The 25,147-nt window shown below is 35.9% G+C and overlaps 1 protein-coding gene across 1 annotated transcript; it reads right to left on the bottom strand.

The window, feature by feature from the left end:
- Positions 1-4,123: 4,123 nt before the first annotated feature.
- LOC145090337 (UPF0481 protein At3g47200-like) lies at positions 4,124-5,738 on the bottom strand. Its single transcript, XM_079028606.1, has 2 exons — positions 5,699-5,738; positions 4,124-5,602 (listed from the first exon to the last, which is right to left on the bottom strand). The coding sequence occupies exon 2, from the start codon at positions 5,577-5,579 to the stop codon at positions 4,260-4,262; it is 1,320 nt and encodes a 439-aa protein (XP_078884732.1). The 5' UTR covers positions 5,580-5,602; positions 5,699-5,738; the 3' UTR covers positions 4,124-4,259.
- Between the last annotated feature and the right edge of the window lie 19,409 nt (positions 5,739-25,147).

The following is a 25,147-nucleotide window of genomic DNA, read 5'->3' as shown; positions in this document are numbered from 1 at the left end:
CTCGCGTAGCGGGGGTAACCTTTCTAGTTTAACATTAATGTTATCACTCATCATTAGTAAAAAATTATTTATATAAATAAATAAATAATTATAAAGTTCATAAATACTTTTGGTAGTTTCAAAAACAGTTTATTAACATATGGTTATGCAAATAAAACCAACATATACAATCCTATTACATATCCAAAATTAAGAATCAACATTAGTTCTAGCATACATTATCAATATCATAAATTTAGTGACATCATATTTAGTACAGACTCATAAAATGTACAAATAAGATATTGAAGCAAATAAGTTAGGACTAAAACTTTATAACTTTGCGATGTGCAGAAAATTAATAAAACTCTTAACCGTGATGTAGTCATAATCATAATCTTTACTATATTATTAAGCATATTGTCTCTTTCTTGAAAATTAAGAGGTATAATACCTATTACTACATGTACAATAATATTAAGCTTATAATTGTATAGGTATCCACTATATTACTTATCGTATAGGTATACACGGTGTTACCAAATCAAAGATGCTATCCTAATCTGCTCTAAACACAACACTACACACACACCGCCATCGGAATGAAATCGAAACCCTCTTCCTTCTGTCTCTCTCTTGTCGTCGTTGTTGAATGTCTCAGCGCCTCCACCGTCGCCACCTGACCTTGGATGGTACGCCACAGGATCTTCGAAGGAGCACGAAAGTGAATGGGACCATGATACGGCTTGGTATTCATATGCTTACGGAGATAATGAAGGTACTTCACCGGAGAGGCAGATCTCTTCAGTGCGCACGACGGTGACCCGCTAAACATTGAGAAGCTCCTTGGACCGAGCATATGGTGGCGAGAGGCCCACACTACCTCCTTCGAAGATCCTGATCCACGTCACCTGCCAAGCTTCCGCCTATGTCGTCGGAGTATCCAGATGGGCCACCGGACTGCAATTCAACAGCGACTCCGTCAGAATCGAATACAACACTCACCACAACATCGAAATCGCACTTTTTGCCATAGGAACCATTAAGGTATGCAAAAATCGATCACATTTTTCATAATTTCTTGTCGATCTTCTATAAAATTGAAACTGATGTTGTTGGTATGGGGATCATTTCGTCTTTTTGGGGGATCATACTGGTTTTCAACTGATTGATGTGGAGGATGCATCTGATTTTACTGAGCTTGTTTCAAAGCGTGATGGCCCTGTCACTTTCCTACAGTTGCTGCATATTCCTAAAAACCCTGATGGCAATGAGAAGTTCCTATCATTACATTCATTGCTAATAGTGGTTGCAAGTGATGAAGCCACCAGGCCCACCATGGGTCAAAACCGATGCTATTTGAGTCCAGCTGGCAGGGATGGTTCAATTGTGTCTCATCAGTTTCACTGGTTCTGTGGTTAATTCTTTGTTGTTTATAATTTCACAATCTATACATATTTTATATATAATTTTACTTGACTGAAGTGTTGCAGGTTTGTGGAAAGGTGGAGACTAGATGCTCCTTCTTGGATAAACAGGGAATCCACTGTGTAGGATTCTGGATATGCGAATGTAGCTATGGGGCTTCAGTTCCTTCCTTGGATCATTTGATGTTCCTTTTTTATCCTTCTTTTCTCCTGATGTTTCAATACACCTATGATTAAATACACATGGGATCTCATTGTTTATTTATTTAATTGGAAGGTATGACAAGGGCTGGAATCTTTCAAGTAAATTATGCCCTTGTAAAGGTACTGTTTTAAATTTTCATTGGCGTAGTTTCAGATCATTTATACTTACTTCTGAAAGCTACTCTACACAAACTGCAAAATGCAGGGCCTTTGTCCATATCTATTCTAATAAATGAAGGTTTTTTGCCACATGTCCTCTTCTCATTTATTTGGACACATGACATTTTGTAGAATTTTTAAATTTTCTATTTTCCACTTGTCATTTTATTGTATTTTTCATTTTATTAAATTAAAATTTCACATTTAATTTGTAAGGTAATATATATGTAAGGTATTTATTAAAAATGGTATATATGTAATGTATTCAATACATTAAAACCTCATTAATTTTAATAATTCAAAAAAATTCTCATTTTTCTTACAAATTCAAAATTTTCAAAATTTTAAAATTTCACATTTTTTTTAAAAATAAACTCATGTAATACATGGGTCTCACACCTAGTTATCAAACAAATTAAGTAGTTGGAATGAGTTTTATGAATGGAGAGGCATCCCTGTATAGCAATGCACTGTCACTTCCACCCTTAATAGCAATGTGAGTAAAAGGAGGGGTAATATAGTCATTTTTTTGTTTTCTCTTAATTCATCACAAATCGATTAACAATTCATAGTTAACTCATTAATATTCTAATAGAATAACATTCATCATTCTCACAGAATAACATTTCTAACAGAATTAAAATTAAATTAATTAAAAAAATTCAGAATTCAAAATTAATATAATAAAAAATCTCTTAAAATTTGAAAATTTCATTTTTAAATATGTGCTTCCTAATTTGAAAGTAATGCAAATGTACATTTTTACATTTGTTTTAATTAAATGGTAATATTCTTTTTATTTTTTTTAATTTAATAATATAGATAAATGCCTTTCTTAAAATAACTAAAATGAATTATCCACGATCATTTCTACATCCACACAATAATTAGTTAGGATACAATAACCTAAGCCTATATATATATATATATATATATATATATATATATATATATATATATATATATATATATATATATATATATATATATATATATATATATATATATATATATATATAGTTAGATGCATTTCACTTTAATGATGGGTAGCTACTTAGCTTTGATTATAAATGTAGTGGCTACATGGATGAGAAGTTTCATAGCTTAATCAACACCGATGAACACCTTAGACTATACTTTGGGTTGCTATGCAATGTTGATTCTAGTTTGCGGAAAAGAATGAACACACAGCTGTCGACTCATTATATCAACTTGGTATCCTTATTAAACTCCTAAACATCAAAACTTTTAATTTCTAAATATGACAGGGGGAAAGGATATTTATTACTAAACCACCATTCCAGTCAAAAAATCTCATCATAAAAATATTTTTCTACAAAGTGGACTGAAATTTCCTAGATAGTTCAACTCACTTTTATTTTCCATTTTTTCCCTATTCCTCTCCAAGCCTACTCCATTTATTCCCCCATTTTGGGGAAAATGAATAGTATAACACCATATTTGGTGTTATACTATTCATTTCCCCCAAAATGGGGATTAACTTTGAGTTGTCGGTTTTACTCCCTTGTTTTATATATTTATATATTTCTGGTTTTTTATCTACTAATTGTTATTTAAATGTAATATTTAATACTTATAATATTGTGTTATATATTAAATTATATTAATTAATTATGAATTTAAAGTTTCTTTTTTGTTTAACAAATTCATATTAAAATTTAAATAGATATTTAAAATCATAAAACATAACAACGTATTTTACAAAAGGTTATAATTACATACGTATTATAAATATAATATTATTTATTTAATATTATTGTAATGAAAAAAGTATAGATTATATATTTATTAAAACCAAATTAATAAAAAGAGTATGTTTTATAATTTATATAAGTTAGAAGAATAGAATATATATAAGTAAAAAATTAAATAAGATCGGAGATAAAACACTATTTATCTAATTTTTTAATTTATTTTAAAAGGAAAAAATGGAAGTAAGTTGAAAACGGTGTTACAACCAACAATTCAAAGAAATGTTCAATTGAGGCCTGTAAATGTACATAACTTTCCCATGGAATTCTTTTCTTTCAGGTTTTATAAGGCCACAATTCAATCTATTCCAGGTTTCATTATCCTTCCATATCAATTCTTAAGTTATATTGTGAAAATATAAATCATTTTAGGTCTAGAATATGAGTGATTTAGATTGCCTTTTAACAAAAAAAAAAAAAAAATCAACCTTTGAATCCTTATCTGCTGGAAGTCCGTAATCAGCTTTCTCAAAATTTACTTGTTCAAAGGTTTCTCGCGTTAAATATTCTCTATAGAAAATAAAAATGTTTCACAAATTAGAAAAACAAATAAACAATTATCCCTTTAAACAAAATACGGAAGTCGGACTGGAACAATATAATGAAAACCGACAAACTTAATATTGATACATGAAGACAACGGAAAAAAAAACATAGAAGTAAACCGTCAACAACAAACGCAGAAAAAACCAATAAAAAATCTAATGATTAATTACAATTACGGATTTTCGGCCATTACAGCAAAGATAGTCTGAACCACAGTAAGAACAAACAAAACGATTCCAGCAAATAGAGCAATCATATTCCATGGACTACTGAAATATGTTCGCTTCAACCCTGCAATAGCATTCGGCCAGTAACTATTGTAATAGTCATCCAATTCTTGCCATTGTTGATGATAAAAGAAATCCCCATACAAAACTTCTTTGCATATGTTATTTATTAAATTTCTAGCGTTCTGGTCCGAACTTACTGTAACTAAAACCTCTGATTTTGCCAACTTCGCAACATCCTCTGGAGTTTCTATAAGCATACCAATCGCCCAAGCATAAGTTGTAACGTACTTAGGAACTAAAGAAGACTGCTCGTATATAATAAGGTTCCTTAAAAACAGTTCAGTTCTATCATCAACAATAAGTTTTGGCATCCTCAAAGTAGGCTTATTCCAAAACCATGGGAACCATGAAAACCTAGGTAAATATTCCACTTTCATGGCCAATGCCCAATTATCATCTTCATAAGACATAAAGCTAACCCCTGCCCTATCCAGTTCCATGGCTGAGTGCCTCTTTGGGTTCGTATAATCCCAGGATCGGATATTATTCACAGGGTGGAAATATTTGTGTAGAAGGCCAAGAATATGGTCATGATTTCTGTCTAGGCTTACATTACGACGTACAAAATTATCTTCAAGAATATTGTAAGATATGAGAAGTTTATGCATATATAAACTAAGAGAGGTGGTCGCATTATATTTCAGAATAGTAGACTCGAAGATGTCTTTAAGAACAAAAAACGGGATTTGGTTTTCTAACAGCAGCAAGTCCAAAGTTATCGATGGGGTAAGCAACATGTTTATCGGAAATGGTCCATAACGTTCTGTGTGGTTATGAATGAAATAAAGTATGAAACAAGCATCTATCACCATCATTTTAGTAAGGTCTAAGTCGTTGTAGATAGTTGACTCGGCGTAACATGATTTAATGAATTTCAACTTACTACTCACCTTCAGCACACAGTCTTCTAACATTTGGTCGGGGGTGGTACCTAAACTATACAAAAAACGATGAACATAAGTCGTTTTTTTAACTTCAAATTCATTCAAATGTTTGTCTTGTTTGTGAAGAGGTCCAATAGAGACCATCCTAGGCTGAAAACATTTTGGGCTGAGATCTCGGAACACACTAGGAACCATGAATATTAATGGTAGACCACCATTGCCAAGATCCGGTGCTTTTTCTTTATCGTCACGTAGTTCTTGAAGTACTGTACGCCCAATCCTGTCTTCTATTTGAAGCTCCACATCACTAGTTGCCATTCAAAATTCTAGCTTAATTTCCTCTGTTATGAATAGGTTAAAATTAAACTGGTTGTAGTATATGCGACTAAAGAAAAATAGATTGAAAAAAAAAAAACAACTAAAAGTAATGGAGTTACCTTCTTTGTATGTTGCCACCGTATGGTAAATCCAACCTGGTTCGTTTGCATTGGCACCTCGCATATATATATATATATATATATATATATATATATATATATATATATATATATATATATATATATATATATATATATATATATATATATATATATATATATATATATATATATAGGTTCAGGTTCATTTGAGACCATTCTAATTTTGTGAGACCGTGAGATCAAATCTAAAAAAAATTTTAAAATGCAAAATAAATGGAAAAATCCAAAAATTCTTTTTTAAATATTATTTTCGGAACTTGAATTAACTAAAAAAATAAAAAAAAATTCCGTTTTTTTTTGAAAAATACGTGAAATATTCTAAATAGAATATTACACTGACATATTCTAAAAAATAATTTTAAAATGCAGAATAAATGGAAAAATCTAAAATTTTTTTTTTTAAATATTATTTTCGGAACTTGAATTAACTAAAAAATAAAAAATAAAAAAATAAAAAAAATTCCATTTTTTTTGAAAAATACGTGAAATATTCTAAATAGAATATTACACTGTATATATTCTAAAAATAATTTTAAAATGCAAAATATAGGTGGTCTCAAATGAACCTAACCCTATATATATATATATATATATATATATATATATATATATATATATATATCCTTATATTAATAAAAGAGTAGTCATTTTGTCATGTGTGACTATATTAGACATCTTAATTAATATGATGCCACTTGTGAATATATTAGTTCTTCATTTTAAATTTACTACACCTCCTAATTAATATGATGTTATTTGTCAATATATTTATTCTCCATTTTAAATTTTAAATTTTATATTATTGTTTTTATTAATTCACAAAATAAAAAATGTCTAATATATATTAAAAATTAATTATATTTATTTATTTGAATAAACGATTATAATTTCACAAAACTAATAAAAATATATCGTAATTAATAATTTATTTAAAATAATTAATTATTAACTTTGAGGTTTACTATAAAATTTCAATTTATTTTATAATAACTGTGGTTTCCACGGGTTATAAACTAATATATATATATATATATATATATATATATATATATATATATATATATATATATATATATATATATATAAGTTCAATTGAGAAAAAACAAAAAAGGTTAAAAATGATGGATTCTCTGCCACTCATTTATTTTTGTCGCAAAAACCTTGGTCGTACCAGCGGAAATAAGAAATGATTAGACATGTTTTTTCCAACAAAACATGTTTCATTTTTTTTTTAATTTTTAAGAAACAATTTTTATCGAAAAGTTATTTTAAATGTACCGAGATTCATGATTTTTTATTCTCTACAAATACATATCAATATTGATATAGTTTTAAGATAAAATAAAAAAAATATTTTTTTATATTTTCAGCTATAGTTAATCATAAGTGAATAAAAATGATCAAGTTTTATTACAGTGCATTCGTTATTCACTTATGAATAAAAAATATGATTAATTTTTTTTTTTACAATTTAAATATCATTCATATATAAATATAATATATAATAAACATAGTATATTCATATTTACATATTAGACGATGCATTCACTTATGAATATTAACATAATATATTCACATGTATTAGATGGTATATATTCACTTATGAATAAATGATATCTTTGTATGTGAATATTACATAGTATATCAAATGTGAATATTACATAGTATATTACCTTGTGAATATTAGATAATATATTCACTTATGAATATTACAACGTATTTTCACAAATATATATAATTTTTATATGTTATTCACATATGAATAACATACAGACTTGCATATTTGTTTTGTGTTTTTAATAAGCATATACAGATTCCGCCTTAACACCCCGAACCCACTATATCCCTACCTACCCACACCCTCTCCCTAGCCCATCCCCATCCCCACCCCTACAAACATACACACACACACACACACCAACTCCCAGAAACACACACACACAGAAACACCCCCACTAACACTCACCTATCCTCACCCACACACCGCGACAAACACACACATACACACACCACCCCCCATATAGATACACACACACAAACACATACACATACACCAACCCCGACAAACACACATAGAACCCCCACAAACACGCACACACACTCACACATACACACTAACCCCTACAAAACACACACACACACACACACAAACACACACGTGCACTCACAAACAAACACACACAGACATACAACCACCAACCCAACACCACTATTACAATCACCGACCTACCATCACCATCGCCACCACCACCACAATCTACCCCATCACTAGCACCACCACTACCGTTGTCGCCATCACTACCATTGCCATAATTGTCGTCGCCACCACCATGGTCAGTAATCACTACCACCGACGCCACCCCGTTGCGAACACCACCACCACCACCACTGCCCCCAACGTTGCCCCTAGCACCGTCGCCGCCCCCATGCTCACTGTACCATCACTACCATTTTCTTAAAATGAAAACTAATTGAAAAATACATATCTAAACATATTTTCTAATTTTCTAAAACTGAAAATGAATAATGAATAAGTTTTAACTAAACACGTTTACTAAATTTTCCAATGAAAAGTAAAATGGAAAACAACAACTGAAAAAGGAAAACGAAAAAAGAAAAATGAAAACTGTTTTTCCGTAACTAAACGCAACCTATAGTTCCACGATAACCCGAGAAATAAAGGTGAAGCGTTAGGTCAAAATTAACTCTATAAGGGCATCATCGTCATCTTACCAATCTCATATAATGTTTAATTTTTTTTGTTAATGTAAATGTTAATAAAAATACATAACAATTAACATCATCAATCAAATTTTCGGATTTTTTTTATAAAAATAATAAGTTTTGATTTTTTTAAACAAAATGCAGATTTTGTAATTTTTTTTTATAGAAAATGATTTTTTTAAATTGAAAAAAACAATGTTTCTTAAAAGTTTGCATTCTTTTTAAAAAAAAGTAATTTTTTAAAAACAGTATATTTTTAAAAACTGGAATAGTAATAAAAAAAGTATAGTTTTTTAATAAAAAATGTTTTAGGTGCATACACGCATATTTTTTAAAGTGCACATATATCTATATTTCTTATATTATAATATTCTTAAGTAAATTATAAAAAATTCATTTTTATTTATTAATCTAAACACAATAGTATATTTATTTTATTAGATAAAAAATTAAATGTAAAAAAAAGTACTACAAAATTTCAAAGCGTTTTCATATTTCCGTATCAAGATTTCTATGTCTTCTTCAATTTATCACTTTTCACATCTTGAGTATTTTTCATAAATTATTCCAAATCCACAAGAAAATTCCGAAAAAAAAATGATTAATGCAACAACAGTCACAAAAATGCATATTTATATATCATGTAAGATTCATATATGATTATATCATGTGAGATTCACATGTTATTATATAATGTGATATTCGTATGTGATTGTATTTTTTAAGATTCAAATTTAAAATTCACAAGTAATTTTTAAAATAACTAACCAAGAAGATTCACACCCAACGCATGTGTGCATATTACGTAACTCATGTGAATAATTTGTGATTTACATGTGAATCACATGTAATTATATATGATTTAAATGTGAATTACATGTCATTCATATGTGAATTACATGTGATTTACATTTGAATTCTATATAATTCATACGTGTAACATCTACAAAATTCAAAAAAAAAAAAATTGATAATTTTAAAACATCCAATAACCACAATTTATTACAAATTGTTTTCAAAACTGTTTATCACTAGAGTAATCCCAAAAATCATGACATAAAAAACGACAAGGTACACGATCAAGACTTCGCCTTTCGGCAATCATCCGATGTGCCTGAAACAAAATCCACAACTGTAAGTCAAAGCTTAGTGGGTTCCCCTAGAATACCGATACATACAAATAATACACATAATAACAACATGTAATTCGTCCACAACTCTACATAATGGATTACCCCTGAGCCCACTGTATGAGACTGGCATACCCTCCCTAGCGCTCAGCACAATCTGGCTTGCTCGTGCCCACAACTTATGTCTGGCTTGCTCCCTCTGTCCTTGGACTGGAATATAGATGATTAGCCCTTAGTACGAGTCTGGCATGTCCTGTCCTACCCTCAGCTGGTATCTGGAATGCTTATGAGTCCTCAGTATGGGTCTGGTATGCCCACCCTGGCCCTCAGCTCATATCTGGTATAATCTAGGGTTGTTGGGTACAACACGGAGCAGTACAACCTCAACCCAACCCACACAACATGTCGACATGTAACAGATAAATACACGTACATATAATCATACATTATCACAGGTAGTCCTACAAATATACCAGAATAACATATCAAACTAGCATGCATATCTAATTCATACGGAACAATTAAATAACTACTGGGATATTAATCCAACGGGCTGGACTTGGTGCCTTTGACCCAAAAGTATATTGAGGAAGATTTACCTCACAAGTAGTGCTGAACTGAGAAGATCCAACTCTCAAATCACGGCTCCGAACTCAATTGCCTACAAACACCATGTGACTAATTCCATCAAAATACTGAAATACCCAAAATACCCTCATGGTTAAACTTAGTCAACCATGGCCATAGTCAATGTCAACAATTAAGGTCAATAGCTAAGCTTAATAGGCCTTGTTGACTTAACTCGTTGAGTGCATCTCTCTACTCGTCGAGTTCTTTCAGTACTTAGAAAAAAAAAAGACATGTTCCAACTCTCCGAGTTGTTAGAACAACTCATCGATTTTCTATAGTATCCAGGAAACGGGACAACCCGATTCAACCCACCGAGTTGGCTAGGCAACTCGTCGTGTTCTCCTAGTCTTATAGCACTCAACAAATTTCCAAGTGAATATGGTGCCACAAACCATAGATCTGGTCCCTTAGAACTCAAATACCACATAAAGTTGCTAACATTATGTCCATGCATGATATCAAGATGCTAAAACACTAAAACAAATCTTGATAAGGGACTTAGGGCATGAAGGAGGGCCAAGACTTGATACAGTTGCAACTCTAAATCCAAAGAGGCCATGAGATTTCCTGATCTGAAGTCATAGCTTCATAAGATGCTAAAATCCATGAATAGTTCCAAAATAAGCTAATAATGACCATAAACTTTGAAATGAAGATATATAACAAAGGGATGATCAAGATATCAACTTTATACCTCAAAATGGTTGCAACAAAATTGAAAATACCGGATCTAAAGACTTCATCTGAATCAATCCTCTTCAAGTTTCAAGTTCCTTCCAAAAGAGCACCAAAAATCACACTCCAAGCTCACACACACTCAAAATGAGAGATGAGGCATGAATTAGGTTTTCTCTAGACTGAGGGGGCGGTTAGGGAGGCTAACAATAAGTCATAAGGTCTTTAAATAGAATGAAAAACAATAATATTTAGGGTTTCTCATATATCCGTCAACTCACCAAGTTCTTCCTTACCAACTTGTTGAGTTGTTCCAAGAAAATCCACAGCCCAAAAGATCTCTACACGACGAGTTGAGGCCATCAACTCGACAAGTTCCAAGGGGATTTTGCCTTTCAAGAACTAAATCATATAACTGGATTTCGAGATGTTACAACTCTCCCCAGTTGAACTAAGCTTCGTCCTCAAAGCCTGCTGCGGTGAACAAATCCGAATAATGCTCCCACATCTCAGCCTCTGGCTCCCAGGTCCACTTAGATCCCCTCCAATGCTATCGTCGTACCTTCACTCAAGGTACTTCCTTGCTCTTTAAAACCTTCACATTTCTCTCCAGAATAGCTATAGGCCTCTCAACATAATTCATGCGCTCATCCACCTTTATGTCATCTAGTTACACAACCGTATCCTCATCGAATATGCACTTTCGCAACTTCGAAACGTGAAAAGTGCTATGGATCTGACTGAGCTCCTCCAGATGATCCAATCTACATGCCACCTTTCCAACCTTGGAAATAATCTGAAATGGCCCAATGTATCAGAGATCCAACTTTCCCCTCTTCCTGAAGCGGATCACACCCTTCTAGGGTGAGACTTTTAGTAACACCATATCACCAACCTGAAACTCTAACTCAGATCGGCATCGGTCGACATAACTCTTTTGATGACTCCAAGCAATCTGCAATTGCTGCCTGATGTGGTAAATCATCTATGTAGTCTTTCGAACCACCTCGGTCCGACCCACGACCCGATGACCAACCTCAACCCAACAAACTGGGGTACGACACCTCCGTGCATACAATAATCGAAAAGGCGGAGAACTAATGCTGGAATGAAAGTTGTTGTTGTAGGAGAACTCTGCAAGGAGTAGGTAGGAGTCCCAATTCCCAGAAAAATCAATGACATAGGCCCACAACGTATCCTCAAAGGTCTGAAGGGTCCCCTCGCTCTAGCCTTTGGTCTATGGATGGTAAACTCTTCTGAAATGTAGGCTTGTGCACAGTTCCTCATGCAACATCTTCCATAAATGGGAAGTGAATCGAACTTCACTGTGTGAAACAATCGAGATTGGAAACCCATGGTGAGAAACAATCGAACTTCACGAATGCCATGCATAAATCTGGTAATCTTACCCTGATCCTCTCAATTTTCCAATTCTCCTGTCGAACATACTCTATTTTGAACCTCGCTAATCAAACCCACAAGTGGAGAATCCATTATATCTTTATGTACATTATTAGAATAGAAGATCCAGCCATCTTGCGGCTCAGGGCATCCGCCACCACATTCGCTTTACCCGGATGGTAAAGAATCTCGCAGTCGTAGTCCTTGACTACGTCCAGCCACCTGCATTGCCTTGTGTTCAGGTTTGACCGAACCATAATATACCTCAAACTCTTGTGATATATGTAGATAGTACAATGGACCCCAAAAGGTAATGCCTCAAAATCTTGATAGCGAAAACCACCGCTCCCAACTCAAGATCATTTGTGGGATATCCCGTGTCATACGACTTCAACTGCCGCGACGCATAAGCTATCACTCGTCCTCTCTGCATGAGGACTGCTCCCAAGCCGGTGATGGAGGCATCACAGAAAAATACAAAATCCTCAACTCCCTCCAGAAGGGTCAAGAATGGGGACTTGCAAAGTCTCTGCTGAAGGGTCTTAAATGCTGACTGCTGCTTAGGGCCCCACCGGAAATCCACCCCCTTCCTCGTTAGATGAGTTAGGGGTACTACAATCTTGGAGAAATCCTGAGTAAATCTCTGGTAGTACCCTACCAACCCAAGAAACTCCTGATATCTGAGGGAGTATTCAGAACCCCCACTGCCTCACCGCCTCGATTTTGGTCGGATCAACCAAAATCCCATCTTGGTTATCGAGGTGTCCAAGGAGATGGGTTTTATGTACTCTAACATTCCTATGGTGCACATACAATCCTAATGCTTTGGATCTATGTTTTCTCTAATTATACATGTAATATTCATTTTCCAAAGCAAGAAGCCTAACTAGCATGCAAAGGTGATATTTAAATCGTAAAAAACTAGTTAGAATATTACCTTTTGATGTAGCTTGTAGAACTTGGCCGTATAAGAGCTTAATTGGTATCAGAGCCAAAGTGGTTGATTATTTTGAAAAGCCTTCTATACCACTAAAGCTCATTTTCTAAAAAAAACAAAGCAAATATGGAACATGCATTATCAGTAAACGTTTCTAACAGTGTTGGTGGTTCTAATTGAGCCCCAACACTTGTTACAAGTGAGTATCATCACTGGTCTCAAAGGATGGAGACATATCTAAAAATACTTGGTAGAGATATGTGGAGATCCATGGAAGAAGGACCTCATGTTCCTATTCTTACCCTACTTCAAGTCGATGGTGCTCAAGCCAAACTAGGAGGAGGTCAAGCTTCAATGAATCGTCCCACTAAAGATAATCTTGAGAAGATGGAAAGTGATGCAGTTGCTTTCTATGACATCTCATGTGGAGTGGCCCCAGACAACTTTGATATCATCATTAACTACAAGTCAGGCAAAGAAATCTGGAATGTTCTCAAAAAATTATATGAAGGTTCTAACCAAGCTCAAGACAAGAAACTCAGCACCACACTCAACAAGTTTAACAACTTCAAAGCGCATCCTGGTGAGAGTCTTGAGGACTCCTTCAAAAGATTCAACCTCATTGTCACTAAGTTATCAAATGTTGGTACCGTCCAAAGTAATCATAAAACAAATGTTCAGTTTCTCAATGGTTTGAGTAAACACTAGACTACGACAAAAATGATAGTCCAAGGAGATAGGAAGATTGGCACTCTATCTCTCTTCAAGTTATATGGCGAGCTTCTGGCATAAGAATCAACTTTGTTGAAAGATTGTGCAAACTTCAGAGTACGATACAGAGTACGAACCTTACTTTCCTTCATATGAAACCCATCATAGTCTTACAAAGCCGATACAGAGTACGATGATGAAGAAGAATTCCAAAATGCAATTGCTCTTGTTAGCGAACAATTCAACACGCTACCTCCAACCTCTTTTTGTAAAAATCAACACTTTTACAAACCACCCTTCAATCGAAATTTCAATCCACAGAACAATAATTCTCGATATCCCAGAAACCCTCACCAATCTCCGCAACCCCAGAACACTCATCAATCCAAGGAGGCACCACAACCCGTCAATTCAAATGACTACTGTACCTCAACCGAAGATAAAAGTGATGTTATCATTTGTCATAAATGCAACAAATAAAACTAGTTTGCTAAAGATTATAAAGCTAATGTGGTGAGGACAAAGCATTCTATCTTAGAATGGCTCGGGAGATGGAAGAGAAAGAGAAGGCAAGGGCATACATGGCCCAAGGAAAATGAAATCATCAAGTTTGGTCATCAGGAGAAGATGAAGACATCAACAACATCAAGGGAAAATGAAAAATATGCATGGTGGAAACTGCTGATGAGGACGGATCGACAAAGCTGGAGAAAAACTACCGCTTCATTTCAAAAGATGGAACTCTAAGTGTTGTTGAAGAGGTAAAACTCATGATCCAATCTAACAATTATATAATGCATGATTGTCAACCATTCTTGGACAACCTTAATGACACTTGTGTTGCCGACCTTTCTGACATAAACAAGGCCTTAGATGAGAAGAACACATCGTCCCAAAAAATGTTTCATATGAGAGGACGACTAGATGATAAGAGAATAAAAAATGCCATGTTAGAAAGAGACTCAGTGTTAGAGAAAGATGCTAGAATGTTGTGTGAAACTCAGTTAGGAATAGCTTTGAATCAAAGGGATCTAGCCCAAAAAGAGAATGTACGCTTAAATCTTTTAATCGAAAAGTTGTTTAATGAAAGTGAAGCTATTGAAAATCTTGTGAATAATGAGATCGTAGATAATACATACAATTAGGGTTGGTCCAATGGGTATTCCACGGCAAAGGATTCTTCACCTCGATTTAACAAAGACCATCCCTATGTCCCTCCGGATTGAGAGTTCCATTTCACAGTCAATGACAAAAAATTCCCTGAAGACATTAGATGTCACTTCGGTAGACTTCATCAACTGAGTAACAGTTGTGTTATTGAGGAAATTCTCCCAAAATCCTGGGATCCAGTTCCGGTCATTAACACAAGTTGTCCTAATTCTCAGGCATCATCTGTTGTAGATGAAGAAATTATGTTGTAAGGACCATACTTAGCCGATAATTGCTTATAATTACCTTTCATAGAGTGTTCTAACAAAAACCCACCTCTAACATACTTTGCGGTAGTCCAATCATCCTTACTGCAGATCGAAGTCAAAAGCACAATGACCATACAACCCATTTTTCAGGAAATGACAATTGAAAATTTTGAATATGGCTTATGTTCACAAAGTCCAAAATCTTCAAGCTCAGAAAATTCGAGTCCATGTTTTCAAAAACAAACAATGGTTTTTAAAAAACATGAAGTTAAACACTTCTGACTGCGCTTCCCCAAAAACTCAGGCAAAACTAGATTTCAAAGAAGAACTTAGGTCTCGAAGCAGAATACGAGATATTGATTTCAAAAACAAAAATCTCAAAAGGCCAATTTTTCAAAACAAAAGAGTTTAGAAAAACCCGTCACTAACAAAAAGCTTTCAAAAAGCACCATAGCCACAGACAAAAAGGAGTGTACAACAACTAAAACTTTTTCAAAGACTCCTGCAGACTCCAAAAAGAAAGTCACGTCTTTTCAAAGGTAAAATTTTCAAAATTATTCCTTAAAATATCGAAAATGGAAACGTATGTTGCCAACTCCTGAACTAAAAAAGTCACTTTAATCACCTCAGTCAAATCCTAAGTCAAAGCCTAGGAGAAATTCTCATACAAAACCTTTTTCAAGTTTCAAAGCTTCTGCAGTCAAAAGTCATTCCTGGATTGGGAAAAAGACCTCACTTACAACCTCTAGACCAATGTACAAATCCGGTGTTTAGGTCTCAAGATTGGCACGAAACCTGTCCCTGAACCTCGTATTTAAGCATCTAGTCGGAAAGATTCTTGTTTGTCCCAGGGATCCAAACTTGTTTGGGTGCACAAACTAAACCATTAATCTTGTAGGAAATGTGCAAAGAGGAACAAGAAAAGGAGCGATTGATCGACAATGCCTACTCCTTGCACATCACCGGAAGGTTAGAGTACCTTCAGGATTTCAGGCCTATATGTAATGGTGGACATGTCACATTCGGTAAAAATGCAAATGGTATCATCCGAGGTTATGGTGTTCTGACTATGGGCAACTTCACTATTCAAAAGGTAGCATATGTTGAAGGACTCAAGCATAATTTGATCAGCATAGGTCAATTGTGCAAAGCTGGTTTCAGAGTCGAGTTTGATAGTGAATATTGCTACATCATGACAAGCGATAGAAGCACCTGTTTGATCAAATCCAAGTATGAAGGAACCATGTACCCTTTGGATGTCTCATTAATCATTGGGAAGCTGGATTTGTGCTTTCTGTCCAAGATAGTATCTGAAGTTAGCTGGTTATGAAATCGCATGCTAGCTCACCTAAAATTTCGGTATATCAACAACCTTGTCGCAAAAGAACTTTTCTGAGGCCTCCCTATTCTGAAATACAACAATGACACCCTCTGCCCAACATGTGAGTGTGGAAAGCAAACAAAGGGAAGTCGTCCCTTAGTGATAGATTCTTCAATTGTGGAGCCGTTGTAATTACTTCATATTGACCTCTGCAGACCATCTACGATAGCCAATCTTCATCACAAAAAATACATATTGGTTATAGTTGATGGCTACACTCATTTTACTTGGTTCATCTTCTTGATACTCAAATCAGACACACCACAGGTCCTGATTAATTTCATTAAAGAAATTGAGTTTCAAATCAAGATTCTAGTAAGAAGAATAAGAAGTGACAATGGAACCGAATTCACTAATCACCTCTTGAATAGTTTGTTGGTTTCCAAATGAATTAGTCACAATTTTTCAGCTCCCTACGCACCATAGCAAAATGGAGTTGCAGAGCGAAGGAATCGAACCCTTGTAGAAGCAGCAAGATCAATGTTAAATTTTGCCAACCTTCGTTTAAATTTCTGGGTCGACACTGTGTCAGCTGCATACTTTATTCAAAACCAAAGCATTGTTTGCAAGCGTCTCAACAAAACTCGTTATGAGGGCCTGAACAACCGTAAACTAATGTCAGCTTCTTCCATATTTTTAGATGCTGATGTTTTGTGATCAACAACAAAGATCACCTTAACAAATTTGCACCCAAATCAGATGAAGGAATTTTTCTTGGCTACTCCACCAATAAAGTAGACTATCGGGTTCTCATCAGACACACAAGGCTAATAGTCGAAAGCTTCGATGTCAAATTCGATGAATATAATGTCTGCAACACTACTCCCTTAACTGAAACAATGTTTATCATGGAAAGTGGTAACCCAACCTCTTCGAGTCCTCTTAACATAGTTGACGTTAACTATGATGACCTATTTGCCCCTGTAGAGACTAATCGTCTATCTGAAATTCTTGTGTCTCCGGAAGCTCAACAGCAACACATAGAAGTATCTGGGACATCAATGTTTGAAGATTTGTCGCATGGAACTTCCAACTTGCCAGTTGAAGGGAAAGCACAACTCTGGTTCAAATGACTACCATTGAGGTTCCAGTTATCAAAGACGCAACTTCGACATCTATCCGTAGAGTCACAACCCAATCAAACGTCTTACACTCTGACGATGAAGGAATAGAGACTATCGACAAAAGAACTAACTCAAGGATCATCACTCTTCCATCAATCCAGGGGGAACCATCCTTGGTTCAAATGGAACTTCCATACACAACCCAAAGAGAATCACATTCAAATGCAGATCCACTCCCTACAGTCCATGACAATAATACAGGATACTCACAAGTCGAGGGGGAACTGCCTTCTCCAACCGCAGTGTCCTCTGATGTCGTTGATATCCCTTTTACCGTAGCTGCTGATAACCAACAACCGCGTCTACATGTTTGGACAAAAGATCATCCACCGGGTCAAATCATTGGTAAACCATCCGCAGGCGTAAAAACACTATCTTCTAGTGATCTAACGGACCACTGACACTACACAGCTTTCATGTCCGCAGTCGATCCCCAATCCATTAAGGAAGCTGTTATGGAGCCTGACTGGATTACCACTATCCAAGAAGAACTAGTCGAGTTTGAAAGAAACAAGGTTTGGAACCCAGTACCAAAACCAAAAGGTCATACAATCATTGGTATTATATGGGTTTATAAGAATAAACATGATGAATTCGGTGCGGTGATAAGGAACAAAGCAAGACTTGTGGCTAAGGGGTACATTCAATTGGAAGGTGTTGACTATGATGAAACTTATGCCCCTATAGTCCGAATGGAAGCCATACCCATCTTCTTGGCATAAGCAGCACACAAGAACATCAAGGTTCACCAAATTGATGTAAAAAATGACTTTCTCAATGGTGAACTGAAGGAGGAGGTTTACTTGCAACAATCCCCGGGGTTCGAAAGTCAAGAATTTCCTAACTTCTGCTACAAGCTTGAAAAGGCAGTTTACGGTCTCAAGCAAGCTCCAAGGGCATGGTATGAGATTCTTTCTGAGTTTCTTGTCATGTCTAGATATAAAAGAAGTGTGATAGATCCTACTTTATTTATAAGTGCAAATGGTAATCACTTGATGCTCGTCCAAATATATGTAGATGATATCATTTTTGGCTCAACTGACCAGAAAATGGTGGATGATTTCACAAAGCTCATGACAAGCAAATTCCAAATGAGCATGGATAGAGAGATCAATTTCTTTCTAGGGATTCAAGTAAAACAAGTCCCTCAAGGAAATTTCATCAATCAAGAAAAATATACCTGTGAGCTTCTCATGAAATACTCAATAGAAAATTGCTCCTCTATAAAAGTTCCAATGGCCTTCAGATACAAGATCTTTACGGATCCTACCGGAGAGTCCGTTGATCACAAAACTTATCGAGGAATGATTAGATCATTGAAATACCTTACCGCAAGCAGACCAGACATTGTGTTCGCCACAGGCTTATGTGCTCGATACCAAGTCCACCCTAAGGTATCACATCTGACCGTAGTCAAGCAAATCTTCAGATACCTCAAAGGAAGCAAAGCTCTAGGCCTCTGGTACCCCATAGGAAATGATTTTAGCCTTCAAGCCTTCACCGATTCGGATCATATCAGTTGCAGATTGGATAGAAATAATACTTCTGGTGGCTGTCAATTTCTTGGAGGAAGACTGGTTAGCTGGTCTTCAAGGAAACAAAATTGCATCTCTTTTTCTACCACAGAAGCTGAGTATGTCACCACAGCCAGTTGTTGTTCTCAAGTTCTATGGATGAAAACCCAACTAATGGACTACGGATACAGAATGTTGCTGATACCGATTTATTGTGATTCAGAGAGTGCTATAGAGATTTCTCACAATGCTATTCACCATTCAAAGATGAAGAACATTGAAGTACGGTACCATTTCATCAAGGACCACATACTTAAAGGTAACACCGAACTATTTTTATTCCAAATCATCAAGAGATTATTGATGTTTTCACAAAAGCACTTGATGCAATAAAAATAAATAGCTTTTTAGAGATGTTAGGAATGATGAATCCTGACCTACAATTCCTTTTGAATTGATAGCTATGACATGTCGTATCTCTAAAGAATATGCTTTTTTTCTTTTCAAAACAAAATTCTTGAAGCATTCTCTTCACTGCGGTTCTAGAACAATATATCAATCATATGTTCATATGGTATATCTAGTATACCGCAATTACATATAATCCATATACTCTTTGGGCCCGTAATTCCTTTTATTTTTAACTGTTTGATCAAGTTTTCTCAGTTCAAGCTACCACAGTCATCCATGTCAACTGCAGTCTCACCTCACTGCCTTCCACCGCAGTCATCATAATCCATCAGCAGTCACGTTAATTGACGACTTCATAAATTACTTGAATTTTTTGTGGTATTTAATGGTGTTCATTTAATAAAAAATATTCGTTGAATAAAAACAAAAACATTCTTTTGTAGTATACAACGTTTCAGTTTCTTTCGAAATTCTCTTTTTCGTGTCAGACCAATTTTTGGTTAAATGACAAATAAAACTTTTTCCCATAAAAGAAATCTTTTACCTTAATCCGTCACGTCTCGTAGCCCCCTAAATTGTTTAATTCGTTTTAACTTTGCTTTATTCAACGGAGTATAAACCCTCACCATACGTTCTCCAAACGTTTAATGATGGGCCTGACAGTCATTAAATGCCCCATTTTTGGAAATAAATATTTTCTTTTTGATTTAATTTTATGTGTGGATGATAATGGTTAAAACCCAAGGGTTTTTACCATTAACAACTGTATATTGGGTAAACAAATAATATTTTAAAATCCGATGCTATATAAACCCTTTTTCCCTCCCAAGAAAGCTTTACGCTTATTGCACTCTGTTTTTTTGCAAGTTCCTAAACCTTTTAAAAAATGGTCAATTCTGGTATCTCAAAGAAAAAATCCAAGGTGTATGGGTCTGCATGACCAACTAGGTCTGAATCAACAATCAGAAATCAATCCCTGACGATAGCATCTAGCAATTACAGGGCTGGTTTTGAAGAAGATCCATCATACAATGAGGTGATTCGTTAGATGATCAAGTACCTGTCAACTCACCTTCTGTTTGGAGCATTTAATTCCTTCGCTGATGTCGTTCCCCTGTCCACCTTGTTCAAATGTGCCTTCTCAGCTTTTCACCCAACAAAAACCCTCAACAAGTTTACTTGAATCTGGCTGATGATTCGTTAGTCATCCTGACTAAAGCAGAGTTTCTGGAAGCCATTAATCTTCGATTTCCTCCTTCAACAAGAATCTACTCTCCAAGCACTAATGACATCACTTCAACCCTGTACCAGAAGAAATTGAAGGGAATTGGGGAATTCAAGAAAAATCACCTCCCTATAGTATGGCAATACGTTTGCCACTTTGTGATCCGGTGTCTCTCTACCAGAACCGGAGGCACAGACAACATGGGACTCAAATAGCTGGAGCTCGTGTGGAGCATCTTCATGTGGAATGCAGTGAACTATGGGCAAATTCTCTGGGATGATTTCCTCCAATATTTTCCCAAGGAGAACCCTAGAGAGGATCCAACTAAACTCACATTTGAACGTTTTTGGTCTCTTTGCATCTTGGATGTACATAAAGATGCAAAGCTTGATATGGGTGCGGACATCAATCTTTTTGTTACTCGCGATCTAAAAAGGTACACTCTCTAGAAAGATCAATCAATTTTCGGACCTCTTAGGAGACTTGCTGCATATATTTTGACAACTATTAGGCTTAAAACCCAAGAAGTCACTGATCATATCGAGGCTACAGATGATATTGACCCATACCATTCTTCCCCGCCTCATCCCAGTCAGTCAATACCAGCCACGAGCACAACCCAAGATCCTACAAGTTCCGAAGCCCCTACTGAAGCACAATCAAGTCAACCTAAACCCAAACAAATCAATAAAATAGTTTGATCTAAGAAACCCCCCCTGACAAGCTCAAAAGTGGTGAACCTTCAAAGAAACGCAAATCAAGGACTGTTGAATCTACGGATGAAGCTCCTGCTTCTCCCTCCAAATCTCAAGATGTACCTATCCACAAGTAAGAAGATTCTCAAGATGACTCCAATGCTCCTCTTAAACACAAGAAGATCAAGTGTATCCCTAGCGAAAGCCAAATGTGTGACCGAACAGATACAACAGTCTCTGAAATGACTCCTATAGTACTTGGAGCACCCAACATGCTTACTAGTTACTACCCTCTCTGACTACTCAGACACAACAAGTGTGCCTGTTTCAGCCAAAAGCGGAGACACAACTGTAATTGGATCCCAAGGGGATCCCGTTGGTTTAACAAGCCCTAAGGTCTCTAGGGTTTTCCACCTCCATTTCTTTAATCCAGAGGAGTTGTGATCCATCCTCTTTTCTGTCACCCAAAGACTTCATACATATAACCAACAGTAGTGCACTTCTTCCGCACATGCCAGAACCGAGCCGAAGCCACACTTGACTACAAGTCAAGGAGATCGAGGAAGCTTGGAAAATCCTATTCCGCCACCATTACATTCGAGTGGTCTAGGCGTCGTGAGCACAGTAGTGCAAGGATCCACGAATCCAAGGGACACCCCAGTGTGAACTCATGGATTTGATGGTTACTTTTCAGATGACTCCTGGAATCGGTTTCAACCAAGCACTGAGTCTGAAGTCAGGAAGTATGAAGCTTTCATATGAGCGTTCTGGACCCATAAACCTCAACAAACAAAAAAAACAATCACAGAAGTAACAAGAGATCCAGACTGTGGCCAAATACTGGGTAGATGCTTTCAGCAATGGTAAAACTAATCATGATCTAAAACAGTTTCGGGAATGGATGTAGAGGATGGAATCTTCGGTCCAGAAAGCACAGACTCTTCATGATGTTGGTCCTTCTCAACCTGCCCCCACTAGTGAAGTACAAGGTTCAAATGAAGACGGAACCATAATTGAGATTAGCTACGGATCAGTGTTTGGTCTGGATGATTTGGAAATTGATAAAATTGATCAGCTAGCTAAGTCCGATGACTTTATGATGATTTTTGATGATGAGGAATTGAGTGGTTCTCAACACTCCACCTCAAAGCCAAAGGTGAAGAAAAAGAAAAAGAAACTAGCTGTCTCTCGGAAGGAGTTTCTCTCTCTCTCTCTCTCCAATCAAAGGTCAACAAGATTCTGATTGCAGTCACCTGTTCTTAACCGCAAGACTCAGATATCGGTGGTCCGGAATCATTGGCAGAAAGAGCTGAGAGGTTAGAGGCTAGAGAAAGAATGGTTGCTGAAAGAATTTCTCTTAAGATGGAAATGGGTATCCGAGCCCTTGACAACAACAGAACTATTGATCACAAACAATTCCTTTCTACAACAGAACTGCACTTAAGGATGAAATTAAATCTACTTTGGAGAATCAAGCCATATCGTCAACGAACCTCATCCAAGAAACGCACAACGCATAAAAATATACTCTATCAGTGCTCCAATCAACAATTAATGGCATAAGACGATCTCTTACGGCTAACTCCAGTGTAGACGAGATTTTGAGGTTAACAAAGGAGATTTATAACCTATTGTTCAACTTCGAAGTCCCCTCCTATACTTAACTTTCGGATTCGATCAAGTCGTAATTTGAACTAACTTTCTTCAAGATTAATGTACTATACAAATGGTTTGAGGAGCAACCACCGGTTTCTTCCTCAATAGGGGGACTTGAACATTCAAGTCAACATCAATCTCCCCTTAGAATCTCCTTTGCAGGTCTCTCTCATCAAAATTTTACAATACCTCAACCTTCTCTGCAACACACAACTATGGTTCATTCTCCTCTTCATCAAACTCCAATTGCAACTGCGGATTCACACAAGCTTCCCTCTCTAGTGGAAACTCATTACTCTCCACCACTGTAACAATATTCACTGGATCAATAAATCCATCCATCCACACCTCGTCAAGAAACTCCACCATACTTCAAAAATCTAGAGCCAAGTATGTCATCCGAACACTCCTATGACTGTCCTGCAACCCAAAAAAAGGAAAGCAGACTGGAAAGCATCAAAATTTGCTGAAATGATATGGAAAGATCATGGATTTGACACAACTATGGATGAAACCCTCATTAACTCCTGGGTTAATCCTACAAGAAGACTACTTGATGCAGACTACATGCCCGTTTTGACTTATGCAGAACCGCCTACGGATGGATATCAGGATATCCCAATCTCTCCAAATGCCAAATTCTTCACTGTCTTCGAGCCCTTCAATCGCAATCTTCTGGATGATTGGAGGTTGCCTCTTGAATTTGATCGATTAATCAGATTCCACAACAAGCACGTATCTGCTATTGATAGCATTTGGTCGAATGATATACCCTCCGCAGTCAAGAATTACAAAATAAGAAAATTTATGAAGTCTGATTTCCTCCGGTACACATTGACAAGAAGAGGCAACGACTATATCAGGACTCAAGCAGACTTTCCCTGCATGAATCCTGAGGAAGTCTTTCTTATTGCCAGAGTGTTACAGATCAAGTCTGAGAAGCATCCCAAAATGAAGATAACATTTGAGAAGGCTTGTGAATACCTTAAGTCCACAATGTGTGACTTCGCAAAGATTGATGTGGATATTCATCCGGCTCTTTCTCAGAAATTTAATCTACCCGCACTTGATCCAACGCCTGTCTTCATCGAAGGATATCAATATCGATCCTTAGGAGCTACCAACTTTCTAGAATTGGGAGTTGTGTACAAGAGAGGAAACAACTGCATAAAATACTTCATCTCCATCACCGCTATGCATCGCCTCATCCGCAAGCAACTAGAAGTCACCTTTGCTTCGGTTCAGAGGACGAAGAACAAAAATGATGAAGTGAAATTTCAGATTACAAGGAGGATCACATGGCTGGGTGAAGTAAGAAAATTTTAGTGGTTGGTGCTCAAGTTTCTGAAGCTCAAAACTTGATGGTGAAGTTGAAGAGGTAACTTAGGGGAAAACGTTGAATCAAAAAGTGACCCTGTTAATCTTGTCATCCGAAGTCATCCGAGGTCAACTCGTCTATTGCAACAAATCATCTCCTCAATTTACAGTCTTTTGCTACCACAACATCAAGTGAAGAAGTAATCTGCAATCTTTATGAAGAAGTCATCTGTCATGCTCTCATCCACAGCAAAGACTAGTTAATTTGTTTTTGACATATTTGTTTACATTGTATTACCCAGTGAACTTTCGTAGTCACTGAAAGTCATATGTTTAGTCTTTGTTTATTCACTATGTAATTTCTCGGGTCTCTATAAATAGAGTAATCAACATCATGAATGAATACACATCTCCATTCTCTCTCTATCTAAATTTCTCTTTGAATTCGTATCTTCTCA

The sequence above is a fragment of the Lactuca serriola genome, chromosome 2, assembly GCF_051521515.1.
Source record: "Lactuca serriola cultivar US96UC23 chromosome 2, Lser_US96UC23_V15, whole genome shotgun sequence".
NCBI classification, from domain to species: Eukaryota; Viridiplantae; Streptophyta; class Magnoliopsida; order Asterales; family Asteraceae; genus Lactuca; species Lactuca serriola.
The sequence above is the reverse complement of the archived record's forward strand: the minus strand, read 5'-3'. Positions and strand labels throughout refer to the sequence as shown.

Excerpts from the sequence above, each read along its gene's own strand:
- LOC145090337 (XM_079028606.1), bottom strand. The coding sequence starts at position 5,579 with ATGGCAACTAGTGATGTGGAGCTTCAAATAGAAGACAGGATTGGGCGT.